Source organism: Setaria viridis, chromosome 9, assembly GCF_005286985.2.
Source record: "Setaria viridis chromosome 9, Setaria_viridis_v4.0, whole genome shotgun sequence".
Taxonomy (NCBI): domain Eukaryota; kingdom Viridiplantae; phylum Streptophyta; class Magnoliopsida; order Poales; family Poaceae; genus Setaria; species Setaria viridis.
The window spans coordinates 43,159,165-43,171,964 of record NC_048271.2 but is presented as its reverse complement, the minus strand read 5'-3'; the positions used below and the strand labels follow the sequence as shown (position 1 = coordinate 43,171,964).

Here is a 12,800-nt window from a genome sequence, read left to right as displayed (position 1 = left end):
CTACGGGCTAACATTATGGGAACAAAATTAGCATAAATAATTATTTTCTTAAAAAACTAAAGCATAAATTGCACATATGGGTGGCAAGATCACACATAAGCATCCTAATTAACTTTTGTTCATAGAAATTATTGCATCAACTTAAAATGTTTCGCACCAGGCGATTGCAAAGTATTGAAGCTGCAACTCTTTTATGTGAATCACATCAATGTACTCCTTGTAACCAACATATTCGAGAGAAGCCCAAAAACACATAACAAAAAAATATTTATATTTGTTTATGTGCCCAGCATTATTGCAATTCTAGTAAGCCAAACTTGACACATCACCTGGTCTCTTAGCAACACTTAATCTGCATTAAAAAAATCCAAAACCAATTAACATTGTATACTGAAATTTTCTAAGGAGAGAAGAATCTGTTACATGAGTCTATATCAGTCGCACAAACATGCAAAATCAAACACGGCGATCGTCTTATGGTAATGTTGTTCCACAGAAGATAGAGCTCAAGCAGTACTGCAGTACTCACAACCTAGGCTTTAGTATCAATGAGAAGGCTTGTCTCACGTTGCTGATCATCTGGAAGAAACAAAATCACCTCTCACATCTAAAAGCACTTTTGGATTGGTTAAAAAATAAGCAAGTTGATCAACCCAAATGTTGTATCTGACATTATTGGTTTTGTAACTCGGCTTTGCCATGGTAGCTCAGACATTGCCAAATAATTTTCCTTGCAAGGACTTAGCTTCAAACAACGTTTACAACCAGAATTCAAAAAACACGTGCAGCTATTCAGAATAAATTATAAGGAACAATACAAAATTAGACAAGAAGGATCGAAATAATAATTGAAATCAGATAAATGGAACATTTCAGAGTATCTAAAGGGCTAAATTGATGGAAACTCTCACCCTCAAATCCTAGAATCAGCTGGATGTTGCTGCAGATAAGATTAGCGCATTCAGATAGTTTGACAGATATAAAACCTTTTTCTTAATATTAGATGTAGTAATTATTATTAGTAGTAGTAATTTCATTCTATTTCAGATCCTGATTTAAGCTACACTGATTAGACATGACAATCATGAGTCAGCAAGAAATCTCAAATACTCGTACCTTGTATATGCACCCACATAAAAGCTGCAAATCAGAAATAATACCTTCATGTCTACATCTAATATCTGAAGATCATAGCCAGTGAGACCATTTGACCAAACAGACACTATCACTTGTTATGAAGGAATATTGGCATCATCTCAGGCTCTTATGAACAAAGTAAAATCTGTTGGCGCTAATAAATTTTTAGGCAAAAACAACTATATTTCTGTATCATATGGTATTAACAAAGTTTAGAATCTCAAGTAAGGCGGCAAAATACTTATACTGTAATACACGGGGCATTCAACAAGTTAATAATAAGCAGTGCATTTTTTGAAAGAAACTGGTACCTACACGCACAACACATGACTGTCCCTTGAATGTACATCCATAGAGTCTCTGCTGTAGGGATTTTCAGATGGGCAATAGGGATGATTTAGGATCCTAGTTTGAACTCAATTCAGAAGCACCTAACACTAATGCAGGAGCACCTATATGCATAGCACAAAATAGGCTGAAAAAAATATAGCCAACACCAATAAGCAGTTCAATCTCTAGCTCTGACTGGATAAAAAGACCAATACATATTATTAGATATATTAGAACTGAAAAAAAAAAGATCAATACACATAGTCTAACACCAATAAGCAGTTTGTGCTTTTAGGCTTATAATGGTTCTCCATCAGTTTGTGGTTTTAGGCTTATATATAATGGAAATTAAGGAGTCCACACTAACCAAAGTATATGAGAACATGATAATCTGAAAATTCCCACAACTCTTGGAACAAACTATGAATGTGAGGCAATGGCTTTTCGTTAAACCAGTGCCATCACCCACCACCTCTTGGAATAAGGCCCCTTTTCTTCCACTGACTTATTTTTAGCACCCGTCACATCGAATGTTTAGATACTAATTAGAAGTATTAAATGTAGACTATTTACAAAACCCATTACATAAGACGAATCTAAACGGCGAGACGAATCTATTAAGCCTAATTAGTCCATGATTTGACAATGTGTTGCTACAGTAAACATTTGCTAATGATGGATTAATTAGGCTTAATTAGGCTTAATAGATTCGTCTCGCCGTTTAGATTCGTCTTATGTAATGGGTTTTGTAAATAGTTTACGTTTAATACTCCTAATTAGTATCTAAATATTCGATGTGACACGTGCTAAAAATAAGTCAGTGGAAGAAAACGGGGCCTAAAAGAGAACATGATAATCTCGATTACCAAGTTCTTTACCGAATAATAAACTATGAATGTGAGGCAATGGCTTGAATATGAGGCAATGGATTCTGGTTAAACCAGTGCCATAAATTGATGTGCAGCAGGATCAGTACTAACAAGTCTACTCAAAAGAAATTATTTTTCAGGATCAGGATCAGTTATCCAAAGCAACATTTTTTTCAGTTTATTATTCCTTTTCGCCTCACAAAAACATTTTGATTAATCTGTTTGGTAGGCAACAAAAAGGAATAGAGCTGGCAGCCATGAATCGAAGCATTCATCACTACTTAGCATGGCCATCCTGTTAAACATAAACAATTGTTGCCATGAAAATAATCGTTGCCACGAAAAACAAGCATTATGTACTAACAAGTCTACTCCCTAGCCAATATATGTAGTGATCAATATAAAATATCTTCCTGAAGACCTGATAGACTGAGTGGCCAGATGGGATGATAAACTTGACACACAGTAGCTCATTATGAGTGTCTAAAAAAACTTCATCGAGCGCTGTCGAATGGGTTTTTTTGCGGTTTTCCCCCTGAACATACAAAACGCAAGCAATGCCTCTAATTTCTGATGAAACTCACTGAGCAGAACTTACAGAACACAATTATGCCTAATACGTTAGCAATGGCCAGTTTAATCAGGTTCTGAACATTGAGCTAGGTCAGATCATTGAGGTAAAAACATGCCAGCAGATTGTAAGCGTGGACTCTATCCATGTAGTACTTTTGATAAGCAAAATAAATCAGATAGTAGATGTAATATTCCAAAAATTTGAAATATTAACTTGAGTGAAATTTCCAAAAATTTAAAACTTTTTGTTTGAATTGTGTGCTCATTTGAAAATGGAAGACAAATTCTACTCTCTTCTAGAAATTCCCTAATAAATTAAATCTGAATTTTATTTGATTTGGTTCTTTTTGGATTTTATTTAAATCTCAAATATGAGTGTGTTTGAATTTTGAATCTAATTCAAAATTCAAACTAAAAATAAAAACCAACCCTAAACTAACCCACCAGGCCAGCCCACAACCAACCGTCCTGGTCTCCCTCCCGCGAGCAGCCCAACAGGCCGGCCTGCCTAAACGTCCCAACCGGCCTGCCAGCCACCGCGCCACCTTGTCCTCTCTTTCTCTCCCGCTGACAGGTGGGGCCCACCTGTCAGCTTTACCCCTCACCTCTCGCCGCCTCCCTCCCTCTCTCTCTCCCGCCTGCTTTGCTCCGTGCCGCGTGCCTCGCTGGCAGCTGCTCCGCGCGCCCGTGACCTACCAGAGCCTTCCGCGAGGGGGAAATCCCCGCCGTGCCCCTGTAGCTCCCACGGGCCACACCCAAACCCTAGCGTCCGGACCGTTGGATGGCCGCCAAGCCACCCTCGGGCATGGACGCCGAGGATGGGCGGCCACGTGTGTTCGCGCCCCGCGCCGCAACCCTAGCCTCAGCCGAGGGTTACAAATACCCCGGCCGGAAGGCCTCGCCCATCCATCCGGGGTCTCCCCGAGCCACCGCCACTAGTTGAGAGGGAGGAGGAGAAGGGAGGGAAGAAGGAGGATGAGGAGAAGAGAAGGGGGAAGAAGAGAAGAAGACGAGGAGGCCACGCCGCGTCGGGAAAGAGGAGCCGGAGCCGCCTCGTCGCTGCCCGAGGAGGAAGAGTCGCCGCTGTCGTCGCCAAGGGAGCCGCCGCCATTCCACGAGCCTTCACCACATCGGCGTCCCTCTTTTCCTCCGTCTCACTGTGAGCGTCGCTGTCCTTTCTCTCTCCCTCTCTCCCCTTAGCGCCTCTGTCCGGCCATCGAGCTGCCGCCTTTACCGCCAGTCTAGCCTTCACATCGCTGCCCCGTGCAGGTGCTGCCATTGTGCCCTCACCACGGCCCTACGACCCCAGGATGCCGCGCGCGTGGCTGGCCGTGCCGCAGGCAGGGAGCTCCCCTGCACCGCGCGGACGCGCAGCCTCACCGCTGCGCCGCGGCCAAAGGCGGAGCCTTGGCCGAGCCACAAACCACCGTGCGCTAGCCGCGCCACACCACGACATCGTGGGCGCAGTCAGCGCCGCCTTTCACCGTGACGTCGCACCGCCACTACTCATCGCGTCGCCGCCAATCGCGCACGTGCCACACGAGCGGCCACACGCGTGAGGCACACGGGATCCAGCCAGCACATCGGATCCTAGGCTAACGCCTGTGTGGCCACATGGGCGCCATCTGGCAGTGCCACGTAGGATAAGGGGGCCATGTGGCACTGACGTGGCATAGGACGGGCCCATACGAGGAGTGAGGCCCACCAACTGACCGGTGGGGCCCAGTTGACTGCTGATCGGTCAACATTGACCAAGTCAACATTGACCGTTGATCGGGTCAACGTTGACCGTTGACTTGGTCAACGCTGATGTCAGCCGACACGTGGCACACTCCCGTGCTGCCCCATGGTGCAACCAGGACCTGACACGTGTCACCCTAATTTAATGTTTTTCCAAAATTAATTAAATAAATCTTTTCATCTTCAAAAATTCATAACTAATTCATTTGACCAGTTGTATTAAATTCGTTAAATCAAGCCTGTGCTGTTTGTAGCAAGTTTGATATTAATTGGATCTTCTAAATTTGGCTTTCTTAGAGTGTTTGCCTAAATGTAATGCTGATTAATTTATATTACGCCATATCTCGTTTTGTACAGACCCGAGCTACGACCCGGAAGACTCTCCAGACCCCGACTATACCAAGGAGGATCCCAACGACTACGGACAAGGTGTCATGTCACTCCCAATCATATAGATCCTATGCATGCTTAGTTGCTAGTGCTTTATTTATGATACTTGGTTGATGATTAATTGCATAGCCTATGTTTTTAGCCATGCCTTGATAATTGTTTATCCTATCTTCCTTGTTGCCTACTTATGGGCTAGCTACAGACCCCTAGCTAGTCCACCTTACTATATCCATATACATGCTTTTGAGTTGTAGGTGGGCATATGCTATGGTTTTGGTGATGGGATTCCTTGTACACTCACGCGTGTGTTTTGGGTGAGTGTGATTCCTTGATGTCTTTTGGTGGGAGCGAACCACGGTTGGTACTAAGGAGTTCCTTGCCAGGGGAGAGCATTTTGGACTCTCTCCACCCCCTGTACCTGTGGTGGGTACCTTGTTTGACACTGAGGAGCAGGTGGCGTACTTGTACGTTGGAGGTGCTTCAGCACATACTTGTGGAGTTGAGTGCTCGCTCTCGGCCCCTAAGGACCGAGTCAATTTACCACCATTCACAGTATCTATTTTCATACATATCGTTCGCCTTGTTATGGGCGGGGTTCGGTCTGAGACTAGTGGTGGATAGTGCTCAACCTGTAGGTGGATTGGAGGATCTGTATAAGGAGTTCGAGGTGTTGACCTGCTCTAACTAGACTGCACCCTCGCGCGGGTAGGTTTCACAGCTTCAAGGTCCTCAACTAGGGAGGCGTGCCCTGCTGTTGAGGACGGTTCCAGACTCAAGGAAACAGGAGAGTACTATCCACTTACTAGGGCTCCGACTGTTAGGTGGGGTTTCGACGGATCACTACCGTTCAGGCACCATCCGTGCAGGTACAGTTGTACAATCTCTATAGAGTGTATAAATCTATAGCTATAGTCCGTATCCACTGGTTATGGAAAGTGCTTTGACTACCGCTAATTCTGACTAAACTTTGTTTATTCTTCTACCCCTCCCCCCGTTTTTTGAGATAGATCGGCATTTGCCATTGAGATGTGAGGAAAGGAAGCTCTCACATCATCTAGTGTGTTTGGGTGCTGGATCCTTGGGTAAAGGGTCCGGTGATTTGTGACGACTTCCTTGTTGTGAGGTGTTGACCTCGAAAAAAGGTATTGCTTTGATGCATCCTTGATTATTGTTGCTGCTGCTACATATACCTCTACAGCCATATATAGGATGATCCATGCATATAGTATTATTTCCTCGTTTCCTTGGCTTGCTGCTTTTGGGAGTTGACATGGCCTACCCGCTTATCGGGTAGATGGTGGCTTTTCAGGGTTGGAGCCCGACTACGACTTCGACAACGACAGATGGGAAGACTAGGGATGGTCCCTTGCTCAAGTCGCTTATGGAGATGTTGTTCGCCATGCTACATATTTCCGCTGCGCAGATGTTTTACCTTTCATAATTTAGTCCTGATGGACTTGTACCGGCATGTGCCGAAGTGTTGTACTCGACATTTATGATATTGTTATTCAGTTACTATTTTATATTTCTGTGTTGGTGTGAATTTATACTATCTGAGACAGGGATTCGCACGTGATAGCCTTCCTGGGACTATCACGAAGGTGCGTAGGCTTGAATTCTCAAAAATGAGAATTCGGGTCGTTTCAATAGAGCTTCTACTTCCATCACATAAGTGTAGCTGCTTCACCAACTCTGCATTAGCTCTACTCTCTAACAATCCGAGAAGACAAAAGCATCTTAAAGCCACTACGGATTAAGGTTGTTTTAATCAAGAGAGGGATGATACCTTCACGGCCTGGACGAAGAAGATGTCGCCCTTGATCCGAGCTCGATCCCTCGTCCTCAGTTTGCAGAAGAATCCTTAGGTAGATGCCAGACTGTGGCAGTGAGTCCGCGCGGGGCCGCGACACCATGGGCGAGATCACGCGAGGCAGTGACGACGGCGGTGAGTCGGGGGGCAAGGGGGTGGTGGGCGAGATCCCACGGGGCAGCGACATTTCAGGGGCATGGGAGCGGCGTGCGGGCCATCCATCCACAAGTGGGTCGCCGAGGTAGGGGTGGGCGGCTGGCGGCGAGCCCGCGGCGGAGTCGAGGAGGTGGCACTAGGAGGCGAGAAGAGCCAGGCGAGCGGGCTCCGGTAGGAGGCGGCAGTGGAGACGCGGGCGGAGGAGGAGGCTCACGGCGGCCATGGCCGGGGTAGGGGATCTGGGGAGGCAGAGGCGGAGGTGGAGGCAGAGAGCACGGGTAGGGCGGCAGCGCCTGGCGAGGAAAGGCTCGGGGTCGGGGGTGGGGTGAGGTGGAAAAAAAAAAGGTGCGGATGGCCGGGAAAAAAAATCGCGGGGGAGGGGCGTAGCGGACCGAAAAGCGGTACTGCGAAGTTTTGTCGGTTTTTTTTACTGTAGAGAAAAGAAATGTTTAGAGGCCATCCGTTCAAATTCCCCTGCTGTGGACCACGTTGCTCTCCCTCCTTTCCGTCATTTTTCTCTCCTCTTTCTCACTGGACCGGCCTAAGCCTGGTCCAGGAAGAAGTAATTCTACAAACGAGCCCACAAGCAGTTTACCCTTGTTGGGCTCCGAAGTGAAGAATTGGTCCAACTTGACATTGGGATAGAGGCCATCTTAAAATACGGACCTCCTTTAGAATTTGGACCACCCAGAGATAATATTGATAGTGTTTTCATGAAAAAAATTTATCCACTTGTTACACTTGCCATAACATACTCTAATTTAGGACAGACTAATAATAACGATGAATCGAACAGATGTATTATTGGAGATGACTAGGCAACAGCAAATCTGTTATATGTAACTAAAACATTTTCTCACATATAAGTCATTTATGCTGTCCAGCCGACGATTTATGGTGCTGGAGTGCACAATATTCAATATAGCTATGGCGTAAATAACAATGGTGGTTTCGTTAAAAAAAAATACATAACACAGTAGTGAGGCCAGCTTTGCGCCTACGTTGCCGTACCAACCAATCAGTTAGATAGATGTAGCTCGTAATCAAGCAAGTATGGGGAACTAATTTGGTATTGCATGGGAACGAGAATAGGTCAACTCAACACATTTTGACATGCTTTTTTGTCAACCATAAGCTCCCAATTTTGCGCTATTGGCGATCGAATATTCATTGTTGATTGACGTTTTTGGTCTGCCGCACAACGCACTTCTGACTTTCAGTGTTGTAGTAAGTATTTAACTACTAGATTTAACTATATTTAAAATACTTTCAAATATTTTTTAACGAGTGGCTGACGGTTATTGCACTTCTTTACTATTTTTCTCAAATAATATGCAAGGTATTTTAAGATCAACTAAGACACTTTCTTACATTTATTTACTAAATGGCCAACGGTTTTTTTTTTGAAAATGTTGAATGCGGATTTGTTTTCCCGAAATTGTCCAAATTTGACTACAAATAAAACCCTTAGCAACTTGAGAGAAAAATAATGTTTAAGAAAACAATAATCATCGGCCATCTGAGAAAACACTCAGGAAAACTTGAATATATTATGATGTTGTACTCCCTCCATTTCAAAAATATAAGGTGTATTAGATTCAAAAAGATCAAACTTTATAGTTTCCGATCAATAATTGGTCGAATTACATATCTCTCAATATAATATGGTTGTGTACTGATAACTAATATATTGTAATAGTAATTGACAGTCAAAGTATACATATAAAGACTTGTATATAAAAAGAAACGGATGGAGTTAGTACTCCGATCCATTTATGAAACTGTCATCTATATAATCAGGATAGCAGATGGCTACAAATAGCCTACGTCTAAGGAGGTGTTTGGTTCTTTATAACCTCCTAAAATTCCTGCCACATCGAATGTTTAGATACTAATTAGGAATATTAAACATAGATTAATTACAAAACCAATTGCACAGATGGAGGTTAATTTGCGAGACGAATCTATTAAACCTAATTACTCCATGTTTTGACAATGTGATGTTACAGTAAACATGTGCTAATGATAGATTAATTAGGCTTAATAGATTCATCTCGCGAATTAGCCTCCATCTGTATAATTAGTTTTATAATTAGCTCATGCTTAGTCTTCCTAATTAGCCTCCGAATATTCGATGTGACATGAATTTTAGTCCGGAATAAAGATCCAAACACCCCCTAAATGCATTTTTAGACACCCAGGCCGACGACGAGGCTGTTGCAGTGGATGTGGATGAATTAATCCTTAATATTAAGGGGCCAGACGACTTGTGCATCCGAACGCCATTATTTGACTTGAACCCTAGACCTAAAACTTTGCTTTTTCTTAGGATGGTCCTAACCAAGACACTAGCCATAGTTTCTATAAGCTCCACATCATCAAGATACTAAATACTAAAAACTACTCTTCCAATGCAAACACCACTATTTCATACTTGAATTTAATACTACTCATCTCTCATTATGTCTTAGATGGTGTGTAGAAACTAGGTCTCATGCAAGACCTGGTTTCCTTCTTTTTTTCATTTACTCCCTTGCCATATTATCTTTTATTCCAGGTGGCATCTCATTTAATTTTATGGACACCATCCTAGTTATTGGGTTGCTGGGACTAGCCTTATTCATCCACCGGCTGGTTGTTAGATTTGTTTTCCCCTTTTCCTTCAACCGGCTTGTCAACTTGCGGTGTTAATAAGCTGGTTCCCCTTTTCAGACGTGAAGCGTTTGTCTATGCCATGCAAATTCAGACAAAACCAAGTCAACCATAATTTTGTTTTTTCATGTTCTTTAATTCTGAGATGCAGTGTACAAGCATCCAGCTAGCTGCCCTGTCAGTTGATCACGAAATTAAAGCGTACGTCCCACCTAATGCCTTTCAATAACCCAGCTGCAGCGAACTGAACTGATCGGTTTCCCTTGTTTTGACTTCAGTCCCCTAGCAATCTGCTCGATCATGCACGCTCCATTTGCATCATCCAGGCAGGGTCGTTTCAGCTCCAAACCCGGCCCCTAAATTAGTACCTGCCCGGTTTAACGAACTAATACAAAAATGCTAAACAACATCGCTCATCAGTCGTCAACGACAATCATCTTAGCGCTTAGCTGTACTCAATCATCAGCCACGTTCCGCGCCCGGTCGCCTCCCCGATCGACATGCCGACCAGCTGCCCAGATAAACAAACGTTCAGAAGCCGCCCGTCCGGAAGCCCTAGCACGCTATAAAAAGCCCTGAGCAGGAACGCCACCTCACTCACACACTCTCATCATCAGCTTCGATCTCACTTTGAGACACAAAAGAAAGCTTGTTGTGAGATTAGAGCACGATGGCGAGCAAGGTGGCCGCTGTGCTCTCGTGTGCGCTGCTGGTCGTGGCAGCGACTGGCTACTACACTCCTCCCAGCCCTGCCACCTGCGGGCTCAAGGTCGGGTACTACCACGAAAAGTGCCCGCACGCCGAGGCCATCGTCAAGCACGTCGTCGGCGCCGCCGTCCGCAAGAACCCCGGCGTCGGCGCAGGACTCATCCGCATGCTCTTCCACGACTGCTTCGTCGAGGTACATTTACACTCTCTGTTCATACATGCTGATGCACGTGGCTTGTTCTGAGTACTAACACCGTGGCACGCGTTGGCAGGGATGCGACGCCTCCGTGCTCCTGGACCCGACGCCGGCGAACCCGCAGCCGGAGAAGCTGAGCCCGCCCAACAACCCCAGCCTGCGCGGCTTCGAGGTCATCGACGCCGCCAAGGCCGCGCTGGAGCGGGCCTGCCCGGGCGTCGTCTCCTGCGCGGACATCGTCGCCTTCGCCGCCCGCGACGCGTCCGCCTTCCTCGGCGGCCGCGGGGTCAGCTTCGACATGCCCGCCGGCCGCCTCGACGGCCGCGCCTCCGTCGCCTCCCGCGCACTCGACTTCCTCCCGCCGCCCGTCTTCACGCTCCCCGAGCTCGTCGCCAGCTTCGCCGCCAAGGGGCTCGGCGTCGAGGACATGGTCGTGCTCTCCGGCGCCCACACCGTTGGCCGCTCCCACTGCTCCTCCTTCGTCCCCGACCGCCTCGCCGCCCCCTCCGACATCAACCCGTCCTTCGCCGCGTCCCTCAGGGGCCAGTGCCCGGCGAGCCCGAGCGCCGGCAACGACCCCACCGTGGTGCAGGACGCCGTGACGCCCGACGCCCTCGACAACCAGTACTACAAGAACGTGCTGGCGCACCGGGTGCTCTTCACCTCCGACGCGGCGCTCCTGACGTCGCCGGAGACGGCGAAGATGGTGTCGGACAACGCCAACATCCCCGGGTGGTGGGAGGACAGGTTCAAGAAGGCCATGGTGAAGATGGCCAGCGTCGAGGTGAAGACCGGTAACCACGGTGAGGTCAGGAGGAACTGCCGGGTGGTCAACTAGCTCCTCCGAACCTGATCACCATCGGCTGCAACAAGCTCAATTTCACTCTTCTTATGCATGTATGTCATGATTTGCATCGCCATTGTTTCGTTCCATTTGCTATGGTGAACTTTAATTTGTGTAGGTTTGTATCATGATTGGATCGAGTTGGTAATAATGTTAATAAAGTCGATCGGTGTTTCATCTCTGCTCTGGGAAAACACAAATTCAACGTGTATATATCGACCGTCTTACCACAGAGGGCTCCAACAATGGAGCAAACAATAACATGACAGCAGAACTCTAACAGCCGATGGTTAAGTGTGGAACATTGAACGGGCGACGATGGCAAAACCTAGTGCTTGGCAACGACCCTGACACACAAATGTACTAACATGGCGTACGTACTACTACTTCTTAAACCTTTGGATTGGAGGAGCTTCTAACTTTGTCCTGACGAACCTTGGGTGCTAAACCGACGCCACTATTCATCTGATCCTGCCATGGAAGCAGCAGAACTCTGCGGAAACCTTGAAAGAGCAAGATAGCCAATGCCGGCGTTGAGACGGTGACCGTCACCGGTGAATCCATTGGAGAGGCCCGGGGCAAACCCATAGAGCTGAACTCCAGCAGCCACAATCTTGGCCGTGTTATGCCACGTACGCGGCGGGTAGATCCAGGGTGCTGTGGACGGTTCCTCTGGAGGCGGAGGCGCTGTCTGATCGGAGACAAAGTTCTGATCCATCCACATTGGAGCCATGATGCTGCAGTAGTTGTTGCCTCCTCCTAGAGGAGGCGCCAGGATCTTTGGGTGCAAGTATGGGACAAATTCTTGTGCTAAGAGTGGCGCCTGGAACTGCGAACTCCCCATGGCAGCGTTGCTTGGATGAACACTGATGTGGTTGTTGTCTCCTCTGGCAGCGGCCGCCATCATCGTCTCTTGCGGCGGCGTTGACACAGGCGACGACGTGTTAGAGAAGAAGCAATGGGACGTGTCGGCGTTCGGATCAACGGTGAAACTGGCCACTCCAGTATAGGCCTCAACTGCTAGTTCCTGCCCTGGTGCCTCTGTTTCGGATAGAGTTATATCCTCCTTTTGTGCCTCTTCTGCACGCATCCTCTTCTTTCTTGCCTTCTTACCGCCGGCACAACCGCCCTGCTCGGCATCCTGACTTTTCTCTCTCGTCTTCCTCTTCGTTCTTGTTATCTTCTCCTTGCTCTCCTCTCCATGCTTGGTCTTCTGCTTCTTCTTCTGGATCGTGCACAGCACAATCACATCCATCTACAAGAACAAAACGAAGCAAGATTATTAACCAAGGCCGCAAGGCGCTACGTAAACACAGGGACACAAACAAACTAACAAAGCTTGGTATCCAGATGAGGAGGGGATAAAATAGAGACGAGACCTTGGCATTGCCGTCG

The 12,800-nt window shown here is 46.7% G+C and overlaps 1 protein-coding gene across 1 annotated transcript; it reads left to right on the top strand.

Moving 5' to 3' along the window:
- The first annotated feature begins 10,240 nt into the window (after positions 1-10,240).
- Positions 10,241-11,586, top strand: LOC117837152 (peroxidase 2). The gene is made up of 2 exons (XM_034716737.2): positions 10,241-10,558; positions 10,638-11,586. Exons 1-2 carry the CDS (start codon positions 10,328-10,330, stop codon positions 11,397-11,399), a joined length of 993 nt encoding a protein of 330 aa, XP_034572628.1. The 5' UTR covers positions 10,241-10,327; the 3' UTR covers positions 11,400-11,586.
- The last annotated feature ends 1,214 nt before the right edge of the window (positions 11,587-12,800 follow it).

What these genes read in the sequence shown, in the direction of transcription:
- LOC117837152 (XM_034716737.2), top strand. Translation starts at nt 10,328, where the DNA reads ATGGCGAGCAAGGTGGCCGCTGTGCTCTCGTGTGCGCTGCTGGTCGTG. An exon ending in TCCACGACTGCTTCGTCGAG is followed by an intron (nt 10,559 to 10,637) that starts GTACATTTACAC and finishes ACGCGTTGGCAG; the next exon opens with GGATGCGACGCCTCCGTGCT.